We start from the raw sequence: 21,208 nt of genomic DNA, 5'->3' as shown, positions 1-21,208 counted from the left end.
GTCTTTCATTCATTTCTCCGTATTCAGTGCCTAGCATATGCCAGGCTCTCGTGTGGGCACTGGATAATATAAAAATGAAGGACTTGGGGAATTCACAGTTTGGCAGTGGAGTGGCTAGGTTTAACACTAGCGAGGCAGCAGTATTCCGTGTTCCGGCGGGAATATGCAGATCTGAGAGGCTTTGCTTTTCTTTTAACCTTATAAATCCCACTTATATTAGGGACTGTGTACTTGTGACACAAATTAGTCATTGAGGAAAATTAAAACGGACTCAGTCTTTTTTTCTGGCCACGGAATCTCTGTATCCCTATTCTTTAGCTGTTTAGAAATATAACAACTTTGTCTTTTAGTGAGAGGTGTTCTTTTTTAAAAGAGTAATCATTCTAGCTATCCAGAAGCTTTTGGGAAAAGGCCCACATGTCTTCTTTCTTTGGTGTCCACGCTGACCTTCCTACCTCTTTGCCATTGGTAATTAGGGGCAGAATTTAGTATTGTAATTTTTATTCTAATTTAGGTAGCTTCCCTTTTAGAACAAGCAGGATATCTCAAGAGATGCAAAAAGCTCTTGAATTGGATCTGTCTTTGTGAGATCCTTATGAACAATATAACCTGATAACTTGAGAATCAGAAAGACACTGTATCTTCTGGATAAGCTAACCATTGTTAGTTTTCTGTTGCTACTGATGTTCATTTGTAGTATATGTTGCCTTTCAGAATGTGGTAATTGTAATCTTTAACATTTTCATGTAAAACTCATTTCCTGATCATCTTTCCATTGCCTTCATGGAAAAATTGATAAATATTTGTGCCTTCCAACCCTCATCTTGGTTTAATGACTTTATCTTAATACAAGTAAGTTCCCCTTTACTTAGAATCCAGACCATCAACAAGCTCAGATAACCAGAAATGTTTTCAAATCTATGTGAACCTGAACTGTTCTCCTTCTTCAGTGTCCCCAAAGGAAAGGCCTTGTGTTCAACATGGCTTTAGGGTTAAACATATTACTGTGTTTCAACTCGTTGGTAATTTTCATTCAGTATTTATTAGCAGGATATTCATAATCACACAGTTATCCAGCCTGAAGTAAGACAGTATTTAGATGAGTCATTTGTAATATACTCACTCAAAGTGATTCAACCTGCAAAGTAATAAGAGAATACAAATGAAAATTTCTCCCTTCACACTGACCCCTCATCCCCACCTGCCCTACAGTGACTTTGAATTTAGCTGTGCTTCTTTTTCCTTCCGTTGTCTTACTGTTCCCTAGGCCTTTACTTAAAGGCAGAAGCTGAGTGAATGTGGATTGATGTTTGTTGTTGTTGTTGTTGTTCTTTCCTTTTTTTTTTGAGACAAGGTCTTGCTCTGTCACCCAGGCTGGAGTGCAGTGACGTGATCATAGCTCACTTCAGCCTGGACCTCCTGGGCTCCAGCGATCCTCCCATCCTCCCGAGTAGCGGGGCCCACAGGCATACACCACCACACCCTGCTAATTTTATCTTCTTTGGTTTTTTTTTCTTGCTTTTGGGACAGGCTCTCATTCTGTCACCCAGGTTGGAGTGCAGTAGCGCTATCACAGCTCACTAAAGCCTTGAACTCCAGGGCTTAAGGGATGCTCCCACCTCAGCCTCCAAAGTGCTGGGATTACAGGAGTGAGCCACTGTGCCTAGCCTAGATGATGTAGTTTTCACTATCTAACTCTGTACTGAAAGCATAAAAAATACCAAACTAACAAACCAACCTTCTTGATGATAAATAACTCATTTACAATGTGATTTAGATCTTTCCCTTCATAGTGTGTTGAGTCAGTGTTTACTGCTTGGGGTACCTAAGACTTTAACTATTTAACTACTGTGCACATCCCAGTGAAAGTAGAATGTTGGCGTTATATTCACCTCTATAGTGGGGAGAAATGTGTGTTAGCATATTTTTATTGTAATACTGGTATTTTGAGTACTATATATACACACACACACACATATATGAGTGTGTGTGTATATATATACACATACATACATGTATATACATACATACATATATATATATGAGTGTGTGTGTATATGTGAGAGAGGACGTGACAGGGTCTTGCTTTTTCACCCAGGCTGAAGTGCAGTGGTAGGATCATGGCTCACTGCAGCCCTTCCCTCCAGGACTCAAGCCATCCTCCCACCTCAGCCTCACAAGTATCGGGGACTACAGGCACATGCCATCACACCTGGCTAACTTTTGTACTTTTTGTAGAGATGAAGTTTCACTATGTTGCACAGGTTGGTCTGGAACTCCTGGGCTCAACCTGTTCACTCACCTTGGCTTCCCAAAGTGTTGGGATTACAGGCGTGAGTCACCGCGCCTGGCTGAGAATATTAATGATCATTCAGTTTATTGCCTTGTATATCTCTAGGCTCGAGCTGTGAAGTTTCCCATTCAACTTTCTCTATCAGTTACAATGAAGAGAATCAATTTTTAATCAGATAGTTTCAAACCTGTTCTTAATGTATTCTTTCTGAAAGAGGAAAGGCTGTATCCTTTATTTTTGGATAATGCTTTTGAAATATTTGATAACTTGCGCTTGACTGTTCTAGTTGTCTAACATGACCCATCGTGTTACTAAGTCTAAGCTCATTTCCACTTGTGCTCATGAAAGTTAGGGAAAAAGTTACTGCTCCTTGTAGAGTTCACTTTAAAATATGGTACTTGAAAGCTATTGTTTATTACCCAAAGCATTTTCATAAACCTAGCAGTTACATCAATTTTTACTGTGGCTTCCCTCCCTTAAATTATTTCAGAAAGCAAGCTTATAATCAAATTTATTTAACCTAGTGTCCTAATGCACATGTAGTAATTTATTTTGTCTTAATAATAGATTATTAGCACTAATGATTTTTATTTTGAATTGTGACATGAATAGTTAAGCTGGAGGACCAATAGAGTAGGAGCTGTTGGTATAAAGCAATAATTAAGATTCAAGGAAGTTTCTGATTGTAATATTTGAAGACATTAATCTTAGGAATTTTAAAAAAGAATTTCTTTTCAAAATAGAATTGCTTTACCCTTTTCAAAAAACTTTTGGTCCAAAAAATCTGAATACGTTTTAAAGAGAACCAAAACCACAGCTCAGTGTTTTGGATGTTGCTTTTTGACTATCATAACCTTCTGGAAGTGACCAAAATCTCTATTCAGTAAAGCTTATGTGCGCTTTGCTCCGAAAGACCCTTTCAGAATGTATGCGTACCTCTTTTCACGATTGTTGCTTTGTTTTTCAAACACACAAACATGTTTCACCACCTGGCTTCTCAGAACTGATTTGAAGCAGTAAGTTGAAAAGCAACAAGGCCGTAAAAGGAGTCAAATGCATACAGCAGGAAACCACAGAAAATGGCTGATTGCAAGGGAAAACTCTAGACAGTAGATCTGTAGAAAGCATTCGTGACCTCAGGAAGCATAAGGTACAGCCTTTTAACAAAATAACAGCCTTGCAGATCAAGAGTTATGCAAAATAATTTACAGTCATAATGATACATCAACGATCAAGAAAACACGAAGGACATTTTCTTGTGGAAAGTGTTGATGTGTTAAAAGCATTTTGGTCAAAAAGAACCAACACTTCAGTTTGGTCCTTTAAAGGAATAGAACCAAACTGAGGGGTTGGGTAGCTGTTTGGGCAGCCCTTAAAAGGAGTTTTGTTTATATGGTGTCAAGATAGAGGTTTCCACAGGTGTCTTATGTAAGTGGCAGATATGAATTGATACCATTCTTGCTGAAGTAGACAGTGCCCTCAAGTGGAATGAAAACAAACACACCACAAAGAAGAAGAAAAAAAAGAGAACCACTTCATGCTACCTCTGCCTTTACCCTCACTGAGTGTTACACAGATAGTTCAGTCAGGTTGGTTTGAAGGGGGTGCCTAAGCTGTATCCTGTCTTGGCTAAACCACATGTCTCATGCTGTCTTGTAGAGGGAGAGACTTTTAAAAACGTTACCATTATGGAATACTTCATTATCTAGCAGTGCTTTCTAAAAGAAGCGTTCCTCTGTGTATAGATTTGCCAGGTTGTTTGATCATTAAGTGATTACATCTAAAATTTGGTTCTTTAGTTTTAGGAGTATTTATTTCTGAATTGCTAGAATAAAATAAATACGATAGTGCTATCAGTTGCAGCCATTATCCAGAATAATGGAAATGGATACCTCTAGCTCAAGGAAGGATGAAATAAGTACTGTATTTGGAAACCAGATAGCCACATTCTTATGACAGGGATACCTGGGAACTGTTGTTTTCAGCAGAAAATTAATTAAAATAATAAAGTCAAGTCTCAGTTTGAATTAATGAAATTGTGTAGTTTTTTAACCATCAGTTAAAATAGGTTTGAGAATAAGGCTACTTCATTGGAAAGATTATTATTCTTGTAAAAATTTTAAATGAGGACCAGGTGCAGTTGCTCATGCCTGTAATCCTAGAACCTTGGAAGGCCAAGGCGGGAGGATCACTTGAGCCCAGGAGTTTGAAGCTGCAGTGAGCTATCATCACACCACTGTACTCAAGCCTGGGTGACAGAGCAAGATGCTGTCTCAATAAATAAATAAATAAAATAAATGAAAATTTGAAAAAGAAATCATAGAAATAAATTAGAATGCAATTATATCATGATATTCTCTTGCTCTATGGTACAAGTTTTGATGCTACAAAATTGATTTTTAAAATATTTGTAATATAGTCACATTATAATATCTGATATTTGCGATTTGAGAAATTAGATGATAATTATGATTAATGTGATGAACATTGCCCATCTTCAGACAAAATATATGAAATGAAGTTTAGTCAGAGGTAAAATGTTCCATTATCAAAATATGGCCATATCATAGCTATCATTTATAGGCATGAGCCACAGAGCCCAGCCCCAAATGCTACTTTTAAAAGTTTATTAGTGTCAGAACATGGGCCCGGCCTGGTGGCTTACGACTGTAATCCCAGCGCAGTGGGAGGCCAAGACAGGAGGATTACTTGAGCCCAGGAGTTCAAGACCAGCTTAGACAACATAGTGAGACCCTGTCCCTACAAAAAATAGAAAACTTAGCTGGGTGTGGTGATACGTGCCTATAATACCAGCTACTCGGGAGGCTGAGGTAGGAGGATCACTTGAACCTGGGAGGTCGAGGCCACAGTGAACCATGATTGTGCCACTGCAGTCCAGCATGGGCCACAAAAGTGAGATCCTGTCTCAAAATAAATAAATAAATAAAAATAAATTTTTTAAAAATTAGAATATGTATATAAGGGTAACCTTTAAAAGTTTTTACTAGAATCTGATTTTATAAATTTCACTGTCTTGGAAGCAAACATTATTGTGTTGTCTTTGAAAGTACCTTATAATTGGATTTCATTAATTAAATATGCACAGTTGCAGTAGATAGAAGTAATATACTGTATGTCTTTAACTCTTTTAGATGTTTTTTTGAAAATATTTCATTTATGTGTTTACCGGTCAAATGAAAATTTTAAAAGTCTTCAGTCTTAATTTTCAGTCATGTAGAATGAAGTCTAAAGTTTATTTTTGCTTCTTCAGCAGGCATTTAGATTTCCTTTCTTTTTACAGCATGGACACCACGTTGCTGAAAACATGCTTTGGGACTGCCACTGAATTTGTTTTTTGTGGTTTTATGACAAAGTTATTAGTAGTTTCCTTTTTTTGAATTAGTATTTTGAAGTTAATATCACAATGAGTTCAGGCTTATGGAGCCAAGAAAAAGTTACTTCGCCCTACTGGGAAGAGCGGAGTTTTTATTTGCTTCTTCAAGAATGCAGCGTTACAGACAAACAAACACAAAAGCTCCTTAAAGTACCGAAGGGAAGTATAGGACAGTATATTCAAGATCGTTCTGTGGGGCATTCAAGGATTCCTTCTGCAAAAGGCAAGAAAAATCAGATTGGATTAAAAATTCTAGAGCAACCTCATGCAGTTCTCTTTGTTGATGAAAAGGATGTTGCAGAGATAAATGAAAAGTTCACAGAGTTACTTTTGGCAATTACCAATTGTGAGGAGAGGTTCAGCCTGTTTAAAAACAGAAACAGACTAAGTAAAGGCCTCCAAATAGACGTGGGCTGCCCTGTGAAAGTACAGTTGAGATCTGGGGAAGAAAAATTTCCTGGAGTTGTGCGCTTCAGAGGACCCCTGTTAGCAGAGAGGACAGTCTCTGGAATATTCTTTGGAGTTGAATTGCTGGTAAGTTTGATAAACCATTTTAGTAGTGTGTTTGTGTTTGTGTGTCTATGTGTATTTGTATGCACATATGTATTTTTCTCCTTTAAATACAAAAATATTTTCCCAAGAGTCTTCTGTAATTTTTAATATTCATCGTCCTTGCTGATGAATCCATGTTATGGATAAATCCATAATCCAAAACTTGCTTATAGTTATCACTGATAATATGTGTGAAAATCACGTTGGAGTTTATTTCTGTTGGAAAGAGACCCAAGAACTCTGTGATATGTTTCTAAGCTTAATATTCATTCTCAAGAACTTAAATGTCAATTATATTTTGACATTCTTGCAAATAGAATTGCATGCCTTCTTTGCTTCTTGATTTAATTTTTTTGTTTACTTTTTAATGATGAATTGCGATGCTGTAAAGATGATGTTGAAAGTTTTAAAAAGCTATGTGCTATGATAGGAACATACAAAGAGGTTCACCTGGTTATTGCAGGCATTTATATTTTAGAAATTTTAACATCGCCTATATTAAGCATTAACACTACCAGTTGTAAATAGTTACATCAAAAGTTGTTAATTACCTTTCATTATCATCTATAGGTTTCTTAGTTCTTCTTAATGTATGTTATTAAGTAATAACAATTTAGATATAAAATTTTTGAAAAAAAGTTGCAGAAATTTAAACTTGCTTGTGATTGTCCCTGATAATATATGTGAACATCCTTGGAATTTATTTCTACTGGAAGGAGACCCAAGAATGCTGTGATATGTTTCCAAACTTAATATTCATTCACAGTAACTGAAATGCCAGTTACATTTTGACATTGCCAGTAGAATTGCATGTCTTCTTTGCTTCTTGATTTAATTTTTTTTTAAAGCAGTGATTGTAAACAATTAGGAATTTGAATCCCAGTTAAGCCATGTACTAGCTGGGTTGCCAGGTTACTTAACAAAGCTACTTAACTTCTCTCATTCTGCATGCTTACCAGTACAGTGGTGTTAATAGTACATGACTTGTAGTATTTTTGTGGTACATTGATACAGGATTTAGCACAGTGGCTGGCAGTAAGTGCTTAATGAATAGAGCTAACATTACTGCTATTTTAAAGTAACATTTTCTTTTCATAACCAAATTAATGTTAGAATCACAACGTGGAATTCAGCCTAGCTTTTTCATAATAGAGTTATTAATTGAAATTATCAGATAATATTTCAGCATCAGATACAACTTCTTTCTTATTTTTTAAACACCTTAAATCCAACAGCAACTGCTTATAATTATATTATTTATTATATGTGTCATTTAGAATTTTTCCAGAGTGATTTTCCTGAAATCCCTAGAATGAACCCCTTTCCCTATGAGTAGTCTTTCTATATCTATTTCTTTCCCCTCTCTCTTAAAAACTAGGAAGAAGGTCGTGGCCAAGGTTTCACTGACGGGGTGTACCAAGGGAAACAGCTTTTTCAGTGTGATGAAGACTGTGGCGTGTTTGTTGCATTGGACAAGCTAGAACTCATAGAAGATGATGACACTGCGTTGGAAAGTGATTATGCAGGTCCTGTGGACACAATGCAGGTCGAACTTCCTCCTTTGGAAATAAACTCCAGAGTTTCTTTGAAGGTTGGAGAAACAATAGAATCTGGAACAGTTATATTCTGTGATGTTTTGCCAGGAAAAGAAAGCTTAGGATATTTTGTTGGTGTGGACATGGTAAGAAAATTTTGGATTAAATACCTTTGTGATATATGTATTAGTTTGTATATCTTTGTATATATACATAAACATATATACACATATATATTATATATGTATAGTTTATATATATATGTATTAGTTTTAGGACCAATCTACTTGCAAATTGAACACTTCGAATATTTAACATGATCTAATTTGGAATACTTTAAAGAACATGTTCTAATTTATCTTTGCTAAAGGAGCATTGAAATAGAACAGGGGTCTAGATGTAGAATTACATTTAGTTTTTTTTTTTTCCCATTTGAATAAACTGGAGTAATGTTCTCAATCTTTAAATTTGCCTTATTGTAGCTGACCAGTAGACAAAACAAAACAAAACAAAATGCACATATATTACATGATGTCCTATTTTTCTTTATTTTGAAAAAGTTTTTTGGGGTAATCTATGTTTTTTTCTGATATTCCACACAATTTAATGGCTGATCTGGTTTTAATAATTGGTATATTTACTATTTTAATAATTAGCACATTATTACTATTATTATATACTAATATAGTATATTACTACTATTATAATATTACCATTTTAATAATTAGTATATTTTAATAATTAGTATAAAAATCATTTATAGAAAATATCTGAGTAGAGGAAAACCACATTGATTTTGAGGAATAGATAATTAGAATATCTCACAGGATTTCATTCATTTTAAAAACCTTTTTTAATTGTGGTAAAATATACATAACAAAATCTACCTTTTAAGCATTTTTAAGTGCACATACAGTGGCATTAAGTGTATTCACGTTGTTGTACTGTCACTTCTACTCATCTCCAGAACTTTGTCATCATCCCCAAACTGAAACTCTGTGCCTGTTAAACAGTAACTACCCGCTTTCCCCAACCTCTGCTAACCACAGTTTCTTCTGCTTTCTGTATCTGTGAATTTGCCTGTTCTAGGCTCCTCATAAGAGTGGAATCATACAAGTTTTGACCTTTTGTTTCTGTCACTTATTTTTAATGTTTCCTTACAATCATACTTGTTAATAATGGATCCATTCCAGTGTGGCAGGTTGACTTATACCTGTGGCATTGAGAGAATAAGAAGAGAAAGGCCGAGACCATTTTTATCATATATGGAACATATTGGCAAGACTTTGTTATGTATAAAGAAAGAAATTCATATGGAATTATTGAATACTAGAATGAGTTAGGAGGGGACGTGAGTAGTAGTCTCTTATACTCACCATGGGGATGCTTTTAGTCGTTTTTATCTATTCAGGTACACCTTTTGGTTAGTAAGGTAATGTTTGTTTTAGTGTAGTGTTTCCTGTGCTTGAAAATTCTAGGAAACTCTATTTGATACTCATTGGTTAGTTACTAAACATTTACTCTTAATATGTGAAAAGTTAGAACCAGAGTAAAACATGTATGCCTCTCAGGATAGCTGACAATAAAGCACTCCTTTTAACCAATATTCTTTAAAGAGTAATTCTGTCTTTATTTCAAGAATTGTGGCCTGCATGGAGGGAAGATTGGAGAAACAGGGCCACTAGTCATCGGGGTTGGTCTCCCCTTGTGTCAGGTTCTTTACCTTGGGCCTCAAACTTGGCAGAAGCTGTTTAGGGTTTAGGCCTTGCCTTTTTCAGATGGCAGTCTGGGGTCAGCTTGTTTACCTGGGGCAAGCTGCCTAGAGGTTTGCCCTGCCAGCTTCTCTTCCTGCCTCCGTCTGTCCCATAGTTGACTTGTGTAGACATTTATTCCAAACACTTCTATTATAGTCCTTGAGAGCAAATGCCAGAACTTCTTTCTTTATCTCCTTTTCCTTCTATTCATCTTCTATTGCCAGGGGCATTTTAGCATGCCATGCACATTCGTGCCCAGGGCAGTTGTCTGGCCCATCTACTGATGTAGTTCCCTGAACAGCACAGTGCTAGTTGGCACTATATTAGAATATCAAATAATTAAATATAAACATCTCCATCTTGGAGAAGATTCCTGTATGCGCATAAAATGACAAAAGAACAATTAGAAAATAGACTTTTTATGTACAGAAAGGCATACAGAAGTTCAGATCGACAATATTTAAGTACTCAGGGAATATGAAGAGCCTAGGGCTAATTAGAGGCATGTTTCTGGGTGAAATAATATATTATTAATGAATCTTTCTATGCAAAACATTGTCTTTTAAAACCTCAAATGGGTGTTATTCCATAGACTAGTATGTATTGTTCAGTAAAGTACAAAAAACACTTTTGATTCTTTGCTTATCTAGGGGTTTACTATATAACTTGGTTATTCTTGGATCTCATTTCCCTAAGGAAAAAAAATGAACAAACAAACGAAAAAAGCAAAGCCTTATTACTATGGCAACTATTCCTAATGTATTCTTTCTTTCTTTTAGGTAAAATTGTTAACATTTACCAATGTAAAATATTTTGGAGGATTCTTTTGGAAAATACAGACTTTCACATTTACATTTCATTGAGGAGGATTTTAGTGTTTATTATTTAATTTCTAGGATAACCCTATTGGCAACTGGGATGGAAGATTCGACGGAGTGCAGCTTTGCAGTTTTGCGTGTGTTGAAAGTACAATTCTGTTGCACATCAATGATATCATCCCAGGTATGTTTTCTTTGTTTTATACATTTATAAGGCAGACTTTCTTTTTTTACAATTTTTTAAACATTTTTGTTTTTTTTTTATTTCTTTAAGTTTTGGGGAACAGGTGGTATTTGGTTACATGAATAAGTTCTTTAGTGGTGATATCTGAGATTTTGGTGCACCCATCGCCCGAGAAGTGTACACTGTACACGATGTGTAGTCTTTTACCCCTTGCCACCCCCATTCTTTCACCCTGAGTCCCCAAAGTCCAATGTATGATTCTTACAGCTTTGCATCCTCATAGCTTAGCTCCTACATGTAAGTGAGAACATACAGTATCTGGTTTTCCATTCCTGAGTTATTATACTTCACTTAGAATAATAGCCTCCAGTTCCATCCAGGTTGCTGCGAATGCCATTATTTCATTCTTTTTTATGGCTGAGTAGTATTCCATGGGGTGTGTGTGTGTGTGTGTGTGTGTGTGTGTGTGTGTGTATGTATGTACTATATATATGTTTTTTTTTTTTTTTTTGAGACGGAGTCTCGCTCTGTCGCCCAGGCTGGAGTGCAGTGGCCCGATCTCAGCTCACTGCAAGCTCCGCCTCCCGGGTTCACACCATTCTCCGGCCTCAGCCTCCCGAGTAGCTGGGACTACAGGCGCCCGCCACCTCGCCCGGCTAGTTTTTTTTGTATTTCTTAATAGAGACGGGGTTTCACCGTGTCAGCCAGGATGGTCTCGATCTCCTGACCTCGTGATCCGCCCGTCTTGGCCTCCCAAAGTGCTGGGATTACAGGCTTGAGCCACCGCGCCCGGCCATATGTTTTTATATATATATATGTACAACATTTTCTTTATCAACTCATTGATTGATGGGCATTTGGGCTGGTTCCATATTTTTGCAATCGCAAATTGTGCTGCTGTAAACGTGCATGTGCAAGTATCTTTTTCTTATAATGACTTTTTTCCCTCTGGGTAGATTCCTAGCTGTGGGATTGCTGGATCAAACGGTAGAGCCACTTTTATCTTTAAGGAATCTCCACACTGTTTTCCATAGTGGTTGTACTAGTTTATATTCCCACCAACAGTGTAAAAGTGTTCCCTTTTCACCACATCCATGCCAACATCTATTATTTTTTGATTTTTTGATTATGGCCATTCCCACAGGAGTGAGGTGGTATCACTGTGGTTTTGATTTGCATTTCCCTGATAATTGGTGATGCTGAGCATTTTCCCATATGCTTGTTGGCTATTTGTATATCTTCTTTTGATAACTGTCTAAAAGTGGGCTAATGTCCTTAGCCCATTTTTTGATGGGATTGTTTGTTTTTTTCTTGCTGATTTGAGTTCTTTGTAGATTTTGTATATTAGTTCTTTGTATAGATTGTGAAGATTTTCTCCTACTCTACTGATTATTTCTTTTGCTGTGCAGAAGCCTTTTAGTTTAATTAAGTCTCATCTATTTATCATTTTTGTTGCATTTGCTTTCAGGTTCTTGGTCATGAAGTCTTTGCCTAAGCCAGTGTCTAGAAGGAGTTTTCCAGTTATCCTCTAGAATCTTTATGGTTTCAGGTCTTAGATTTAAGTCTTTGTATAAGACAAACTTTCTAATATATATGTTGAGAATGTAAATGTAAGCTTCAAGGTGTATTTTTGGAACTTGACTTTTATATTATGGAACTGTTATTAAATAGGATATCCTTTGTTACCCTCAAATGAAAATAATTAAGATTTTTGTTTCCAGAAGTATATGAGTATAAGGGTGGCATTAATATGTTTTCATTCACTTTTTCATCACCTGTCCATTCTTAGTGGGGGAAAAAACACTTCCTGGTAATTAGACGGATCAGAAAATGTAATAAACTGCTACCTGAGTGAGAGCTTGGTTTAAACTAGCAGGCTTTACACAGAAATTGGTCATCTAATCTAACCTAATGTACTGTGGAGAATATTCTTGCTAGATGACCTGCGAGATCCCTTTTGGTTTTGAGAAGGCATGATTGATCAGGGATCAGGACTCTAGTAAGAAATAGATTGCTCAACTTTACATTTAGAAGAAAAATCAAGCAGTCTTTTATTTTGCCTCAAACAAGTAGCGCCTAGCATCTGTTGTCAGGTAATTGACAATTTCTGTTGATAACAGCATCAACAGTTTCATTGCCTTGCTGTTAGTGGAGCTCTCTGTGATATAGGCTAGTACAATAAAGTCAACAGTGGCAGTCAGAGATGGTGATTCTCACTGAGCATTATGCAACTCTGATTAAAATGTCAGAAGGCCTGCAGGCAGACTGTAGCCAGGAATGTACCAGGCCCTGAGTTAGATGACTTAATACTTTTTTACATTCCTAACAAACTTATAATGTAGGTCTTAATGATCCCCATCTTGCTGATAAAAAGCTGGGGCTCCGATGGACAAAAATTACCAAAATCAAAGTAAATGGTAGAGCCAGAATTTAAATCCAGACCTGTCTGATTAGAACTGTGCTCTTTTCAGTACCTCCCCACCCCAAATCGTATTTGTATATTTAGGATGTGAAGACCTGCATAGAAAACCATACTTCTCAGTCTCACATATGTACTTGGGAATATTGTTTCCATGGAGATATATTTTGTCTCTAATTCTATAAAAGCTGAATTTTGCTATAGCAAGGATCACAATTGAATAAGCAAACTAAATTTTTTTTTTTTCAGGTCATTTCAAGTCCTTAGTTTCTTTTGTTGTAAAAATGAAGGGACTAATACTAGATGATTCTTAAGGTTCCTTTTAGCCTGCACTGTTTGCCCTTCCTGTTTTCCTGTTGCTGGGGCAAGTAATCAATGCTTGTTTTTCACATTAGGGCATGGTTTCTGCTTTAGTTTTTAGCTTTACAGCAAGAGCACATTAATTTAGTTGGAGGTATAGGATTCCAACTGTAGCGTTATTTCAATTTTACTTCATCAAATTGTGACATACTTTACTTGATTTTTTTAAAATCAATTTTTAATTTATTGCAAATGGAATTCCTAGCTATTTTTGTTTTGGGTTCTGGAAACAAATGGTGTATATTCAGGAAAAAGCATATATGTGCTTGATATTTTATTTGGCAACATTTAATTTACTTTTTCATGATTGTTAATGGAGATAATACAATTTATTATTTTATGAATTAAAATACTTTTAACTATTATAATAAGTGCTTATCATTTAAAAAAGAGTTTAATAAAAGGCCTTTCCTTCGTTCAGATATTATTAAGTGCTTACCTAGATGTTGGGGATATAGTAGGAAGAAAAACTGGTAAAAATTCTTCTTGTGTGGAGTTTTCATTCTAGTGAGTAGAGACAGTAAGTATATAATGTATGTGATTAATTACATGATAATAAGATGGAGAATGATAAAGAAGGTGAGGGGGAAGGGAGCACTGGGTTGTAAGGCAGGATTTTTCAATTTCATATAGGGTAGTTCTGATGAACCTTCTAAATGGGTGATATATGAGCTCTTGACATGAAGGAAATTTGGGAGTGACCATGTGGATTCCAAGGGAGAGCCCAAGGCCACAGCCAGCATGGCCAGTTTGAGCAATGTGAAGAGTTGGCTGTGGTAGTAGCAGATGGAGTGAGGGAGAAAGTGGTAGGAGCCGCAGTGGGAGCTGGAACAGGTAGCGCTAAGTGGGCTGTTGTGTGGATTCTTGGCTTTCACAGTGACAGAGGTGGGGAGCTCTAGGTGGGTTTTGAACAAAGGACAACTCACCCTAATTTGCATTTTAAAATGATCTCTCCGGCTGCCTGTTGAGAGTAAACTAGACAGAGGACAGAGACAGGGAGACCAGGAAGGAGACTGTTGTAGTTATCCATGTGAGAGACGGTGGTGGCTGGGATTGGGGTGGTATAAAGAGGATGGTGAGAAGTGAAGGATTTTGGATATAATGTAAAGATCCCTAACAAGATTTGCAGATGGGTTGGGTGTGAGGTTTGAGTAAGAGAGAACAGAATCAAAGATGATTCCAAGGTTTGGACTCAGCAACTGGTAGGCTGGAGGGGCAATTTACCCAGGTGGGAAAGACAACAGGCAGAGGCGGGGAGTGAGAGTTGGAAGTCAGGATCTTGGTTTTGATCGTGTTAAAATTGAGATAGCTATTAAACGATTTCATTTGAATGTTTATGTTAATATTATAATAATTCATTTTTAATCCTTAAAAATGGGCAGTGTGCACCTGTAGTCCCAGCTACTCGAGAGGCGGAGGCAGAAGAATGGTGTGAACCCAGGAGGCGGAGCTTGCAGTGAGCTGAGATCGCGCCACTGCACTCCAGCCTGGGCGACAGAGCAAGACAATGTCTCAAAAAAAAAAAAGGAAAAAAACGGGCAATGTGCTGATCATTTTCATATTTAAGAAACTTTTGGCCGGGTGCAGTGGCTTACGCCTGTAATCCCAGCACTTTAGGAGGCCGAGGTGGGCAGATCACGTGACTTCAGGAGTTCGAGACCAGTTTGGCCAACATGGCGAAACCCCCGTCTCTACTCAAAATACAAAAATTAGCCAGGCATGGTGGCGTGCACCTGTAGTGCCAGCTACTCAGGAGGCTGACGCAGGAGAATCGCTTGAACCCGGGAGGTGGAGGTCGCAGTGTGCTGAGATCGTGCCATTGCACTCCAGCCTGGGTGACAGAGCGAGACTCCATCTCAAAAAAGAAACTTTGTATTGTGGAATGTATTTGCAAAAGTGTATGTAACAACATATATTAAGAATAATAATGAACACTCATGAAACTGACCATCTAGGTTAAGAAACAGTACATTAGAAATACCTTAAAAACCACCTGCAATATCTTGTTTTCATTATAACTGCAATCTGTCCCTAGGGTGACCACTATTCTGATTTTTGCTCATTAATTTTTTCCTTGCTTTTAATAACTTAATTATATCTCTATAACCAATATACTGTTTAGTTTAGCCTGCTTTTGAACTTAATGTAGTTAAAATCTTACTGATTTTTAAATTACTTGCATCATTTACTTAAAATGTATTTTGAGATTCTTTTGGGTATTAGTAGTTTGTTCCCTCTCACTGCTTCATAGTATATTTCGTTATGTGACTATCCCACAGTTTGGTGCCCATTGTAATATTCATGGACGCTTGGGTTTTAGGTTGTTTCCTCCTCCTTTTCAACACTTGGTACTGATTAAAATTTTTGTCAGTCTGACAGCTGAGAAATGGTATCTCAAGATGGTTTAAAAGTTTGTAGTTCCCAGATTACAAGTAGGATCGAACAGCCTTTTATATGTTTATACAACATTTGTGTCTTCTATTAAACACGTATTTTTTGCCTGTTTTTCTGTTGAGGTGCTCGTTTATTGATTCATGAGTTCTCTATTTTGAGAATTTTAATAAAACATCTTTTAACATTTTGTTATGACATTTTAAACAGAAAAACTGAAAATTGTATATTGCATAAGCATCCTTATGCGTATCATCTAGATCCTACAATCAACATCTTACTTGCTTTATATGTATCTGTCCACCTCTCTATTCACATACTAATCCATCACGTTTTCTTGTGCGTTTCCCATTAAGCTGCAGACACCAGTTCACTTCCTCCTAAATACTTCAGTGTGCATCTAATTAACTAGAGATAAGTATTTAGGGTTTTCTTTTTCATTTCAGATAGAAGTCATACATATAATGGCCATATGGATTTATTTGGGTTTTAACTAATACATATATACCCTTGAATTAGAAACCTCTATCAAATTATTAAAACAATTTAAATAAGAAATCATTCATATATCTCAAATCAAAATTTAAAAGTACAGTAAAATATCTCATTTCCATTTTTATCCCCTCTGCCTCAGTTGTCTGCTTACTCCATCCTTTGTTTCTCACTAGTCACAGTTTCTATGAATTTCTTATGTATCTTTCCAGTGTTTCTTTATACAATATAAATATTCTTATTTCCCCTTCCCTTTTAATTCAAGAAGTGTACTAGATGTGCTCTTCTGCCATTTGCTTTATTCTCTTAATTTTATATGTTAGAACTCTTTGTATGCATGCAAACAGAGGTTCTTGTTTTTTATAGTGTATAATTTTCCATTGTATGGAAAAAAATTCCATAATGTATTTAACCAGTTTCCTATCAATGGATATTTGGGTTGTTTCTGACTTTTTGATATTCCACACAATGTTACTGTAACCTGTACGTATCTGTTTCCCACATGTGCTAGCATATCTGGAGGATATATTCCCAGAAGTGGAGTTGTTTGATGAAAGGGTGTATGCATTGGTATTTTTCTAGATATTGTTAATTGCCTTCAGTCGTGGATATAACAATTTATGTTCCTGCCAGTAGCACACAAGGGTAACTTATAGCTTTCCCATGAGAATGTGTTATTAACTTTTTTCCCAATCTGATAGATAAAAAATATATTTCAGTGTATATAATATATTTGCAAATAGAAATTTGCATTTCTCTGATGAGTGATGTTGAACATTTTTGCATATGATTAAGGGTAATTTTTCTTTCTGTGAACTGTTTGCATCTGTTGCCCATTTTTAAATTGGGTTAGGTTATTGGTCTTTTTTCTCACTGATTTCTTCATGTGTTAGGGTGGCAAACTCTTTTGTGATGCAAGGTGCAAATGTTGCCCACTCCTCCACCCTCATTTGTCTTTTTTAAAAATTGCTTATTTATCTGGTCACCCTCATTCGTTTTTATTGTGGTAAAATATACATAACAAGATGTACCATTTTAACAATTTTTAAGTGTATAATTCAGTGGCATTACGTATGTTTACAATTGTGCAGCCATCACCACTATTTCCAGAATCCTTTTTCACTATCCCAAATAGAAACTCTATACTTATCAAGAGATACCTGCTGGTTCCTCTCTCCCTCCAGCCTCTGGTCATCTCTGTTCTCTGCTCTCTGTCCTTATGACTTTGCCTACTCTGGGTATCTCATATTAGTGGTGTCATACATTTGTCCTTTGTATCTGGTACATTTCACTTAGTGTGATGTCTTTTCACTTTGGTGCTTTTTGCCATGCAGGATTTATAAAATTTTTATGCTGTTGTATTCTTTTTGTTTTAATGGATTCTAGATTTTGAGTTACTCTAAGGTTATAAGGGAATTTCCCTGTGTTTTCTTCTAGTACTCTGTGGTTTTAGTACACATCTCTATCTATCTATCTATCTATCTATCTATCTATCTATCTATCTATCTATCTGTATATTCTACCCATTTCTGTTTTATGTGGTATATGATGTGAAATACAAATCTAGTTTAGTTTTTATGTTTGCCCACAGGTAGAAGATACTCTGTTGTCTTAGTATCATTTATTAAAAAGTCCATCTTTACTGGTTTGTTTTTTTTTTTTTTTTTTTTTGAGACGGAGTCTCGCTCTGTCACCCAGGCTGGAGTGCAGTGGCCGGATCTCAGCTCACTGCAAGCTCCACTTCCCGGGTTTTACGCCATTCTCCTGCCTCAGCCTCTGGAGTAGCTGGGACTACAGGCGCCCGCCACCTCGCCCGGCTAGTTTTTTGTATTTTTTTAGTAGAGACGGGGTTTCACTGTGTTAGCCAGGATGATCTCGATCTCCTGACCTCGTGATCCGCCTGTCTCGGCCTCCCAAAGTGCTGGGATTACAGGCTTGAGCCACCGCGCCCAGCCTACTGGTTTGAAAGGCCACTTTCATCATACTAAATTTCTGTGTGTAGTTTGGTATATTTCTGGACTTTCTGTTGTATCTCCCCACATTTCAATACCACATTGTTCTTAATGATATTTTAAAAATTGTATATATTCGTGGGGTACAGGTGTAATTGTGCTACACTGTTATATTGCACTGTGGTGAGGTCAGGGCCTTCAGCACATCCATCACTGGAGCAGTGCACGTTGTACCCGCCAAGCAACTTCCCATCATCCACACCCCGCCACCTGCCAAGTCCCCTTTGTTCATCTTCCCACACTCTGCTTCCACGTGTGATTCTTTATAACGTGTTTTAATATTATTAACACTAGTCTCCTCTCACTGTTCTTTTGAATTTTCCTGTTCTATATACTGTTTTCAAAATAGTTGTCTTCTTGATAGTTTTGCATTTTCACATTTAAGTGTGTTATTCACTTGGATTTGGTTTTATACAGGATATGAAATATGGGTACAGATACCCAGTTTGACCTTCCATGCTTGCTGTGTATAAGCCAAATTTCCAGATGTATACGTGTGGATCGTTCTGAGCCCTGTTATTTCCCTACACTAAAGTCTATCCATAGCTTTAGAAGTCTTGGTAGCTGTGAGAGTACATTTCCATTGTTCGTTTTCTTAATGAGTGTCTTGGCTATTATTAGCTTTGGGCTTCATTGTAAGTTTAACTATCAACTTCTCAAATACTATAAGAGAGTTCTGTTAGGATTTTGGAATTGAAATTAATCTGTAGAACAATTGGAGGAGAATTGACGTTTCTATGATATTGAGACTTCTAATACATGAACATTGTATATTCTTTCATTTATTTAATTTCCTTTTAGTAAAATTTTATAATTTTCTCCATGAAGAGCTTACATGCATTTTGATGCATTATAAAGCATATTTTCTAACAGTGTCATGCTGATGTAGAAATACAATTGATTCTTTTTTTAAGAAAACAGCTTTACTGAGATCTAGTTTATAATTCACTCAGTGTTCAAATCAGTGCATTTTAATGCATTTACAGACATGTGCAATTGTCAAGATAATTTTAGAACATTTTCATCACCTCAAAAAGAAATGCTGTACCCCTTAGTGGTCACCCCCCAAAACCCTTCATCCTTGTTAGTCCTAAGCAACTACCAGTCTACTTCTGTCTCTGTATGTTTGCCTTTTCTGGACATTTCATTTAAATGGAATCACATTATATGTGGTCTTTTGTGATTGACTTTTTTCACTTAGCATAATGTTTTCAAGGTTCCTCCATGCTGTAGCTTGTGTCAGAATTTCCTTCCTTCTTAAGGCAGAATGATAATCCATTGTACGGATACCTCACAAGTTGTTTATTCACCAGTAGATAGATATTTAGTTTTTTTTTTTTCACCTTTTGGCTAAAACGAATAATGCTGCCACAAACATGCATGTACAAGTTGTTGTGTGGACATATGCTTTTGTTTCTCTTGGGTTTATATCTAGGAGTGGAATTGTTGGGTCATATGATAACTCTATGTTTAATCATTTGTGGAACTGCCAGACTATTTCCCAAAGCAGCCATACCATTTTACATTCCTACTAGCAGTGTATAAGGGGTTTGATTTCTTCATATCCTTGTCAATACTTGTTATTATCTGACTTTTTGATTCCCATCCTAGTGGGAATGAAGTCAATTTCAATTGACTTTCATGTACTGATTTTTCTTACAAACAGTCTTACTAAAATATCTTACTCACAATCTATGGAGTACTTGTAAAATACTCAGTCATTATAGTTTGCACATAATAACAGTTTTGCCTCTTCTTCTGAATTCTTATCTTTTATTTTTAAAAATGGTTTCTTACTGTCCTAGCTAGGACCTCTAAATACAATATTGAATAGAAGTAGTGATGGAAGGCATCTTGGCATCTTGGCCTTTTTTTTCTGATCTTAAAGAAAATGCTTGTGACGTTTCATTATTAAATGTGATGTTTGCTATAGAGTTTTATTGTTGTATCTGTCATTTGTCAGGTGAGAGAAGTTACCTACGGTTCCTAGTTTTCTAATAGTTTCATCATGAATTGATGTTGAATATTATCAAACCCTTTTTCTCTATTGAGATAATCCTATTTTCTTTTAATCTGCTAATTTTCTTATATTGAATCAACCTTACATCCTGATGTAAACCCAACCTCCTCATGATTCATACTTTGCTTGGTCCAGTTTGCTAGTATTTGCATGCTGTTTTTAAAATCTCTGTTTATAAGAGATATTGGCCTATACTTTTTCCCTTTTAGCTGTCCTTTCTGGTTTTGGAATCAAAGTCATGCTTGTCTCATAAGGTACCTGGGAAAGGTTTCTTTTATTTTGTTCTTTGAAAGAGTTTATGTAAGATTAGAATTACCTATTCCTTGACTATTTGGCAAACTTCCTTTTGTGGAAATGTTTAGCTACTGATGAAATATCCTTTAACATTTCTATTTGTTTTTGATTGTCTTTTGTAAGTTTTGTTTTTTATGAATGTATCCATTTAATTTGTTTTCAAAGTTTTGGGCGTCATGTTCTTTATAAAAGCCTCTAATTTTCTGTTCAGCCTCAGCAGCACCTGCACTTGTGTTCCTGTTTTCATCCAAAATGTTAATCATTTGTGCTTTCTCACATTCTTCACCAATCTTACCATGGTTTCTGACTTGCATTTTTCCAAAGGACCAACTTTTGGCTTTTTAAATTCTCTCTAGATATACTTGTTATTGTTTAAAATATGCTATTATTTTTTACTGTGTAACTAGTGCATTTTTTAGGTCTAAGCCCGTAGTTCTCAGCCTGGGTTGCTTTTGTCTCCTGGGGACATTTGGCAGTGTCTGGAGATCTTTGATTGCCACATCTGAGGTGAGAGTACTACTGGCCTCTAATGGGTGGAGGCCAGAGATGTTGCTAAACTTCCTACAGTGCACAGGGCAGCCCTGCACAACGCAGAATTATCTGGTTCAGAACCTCAGTAAAACTGAGCTTGAGACATTCTGTCCTAAGCAAATTCTAGGAGTTATGCTTATTTTATAATGTTAACTTGCT

The 21,208-nt window shown here is 36.3% G+C and overlaps 1 protein-coding gene across 8 annotated transcripts in view; it reads left to right on the top strand.

The window, feature by feature from the left end:
- CYLD (CYLD lysine 63 deubiquitinase) overlaps positions 1–21,208 on the top strand; it is a 60,192-nt gene that overhangs the window by 1,976 nt on the left and 37,008 nt on the right. For 4 of the 8 annotated variants that reach the window (XM_017953351.3, XM_021931956.2, XM_003916866.5 and 1 more), the window contains 3 exons: positions 5,595–6,221; positions 7,618–7,920; positions 10,425–10,530. In XM_017953351.3, coding sequence (XP_017808840.1) covers positions 5,718–6,221; positions 7,618–7,920; positions 10,425–10,530 — 913 coding nt within the window. In that variant the 5' untranslated portion in view covers positions 5,595–5,717. Of the gene's footprint in view, positions 1–5,564; positions 6,222–7,617; positions 7,921–10,424; positions 10,531–21,208 lie in introns of all 8 variants that reach the window. The other 4 variants (XM_009196415.4, XM_009196417.4, XM_021931958.2 and 1 more) reach the window with 2 other exon arrangements.

Source organism: Papio anubis, chromosome 18 (assembly GCF_008728515.1).
Source record: "Papio anubis isolate 15944 chromosome 18, Panubis1.0, whole genome shotgun sequence".
NCBI classification, from domain to species: Eukaryota; Metazoa; Chordata; class Mammalia; order Primates; family Cercopithecidae; genus Papio; species Papio anubis.
This window is presented reverse-complemented; position numbering and strand designations above follow the sequence as displayed.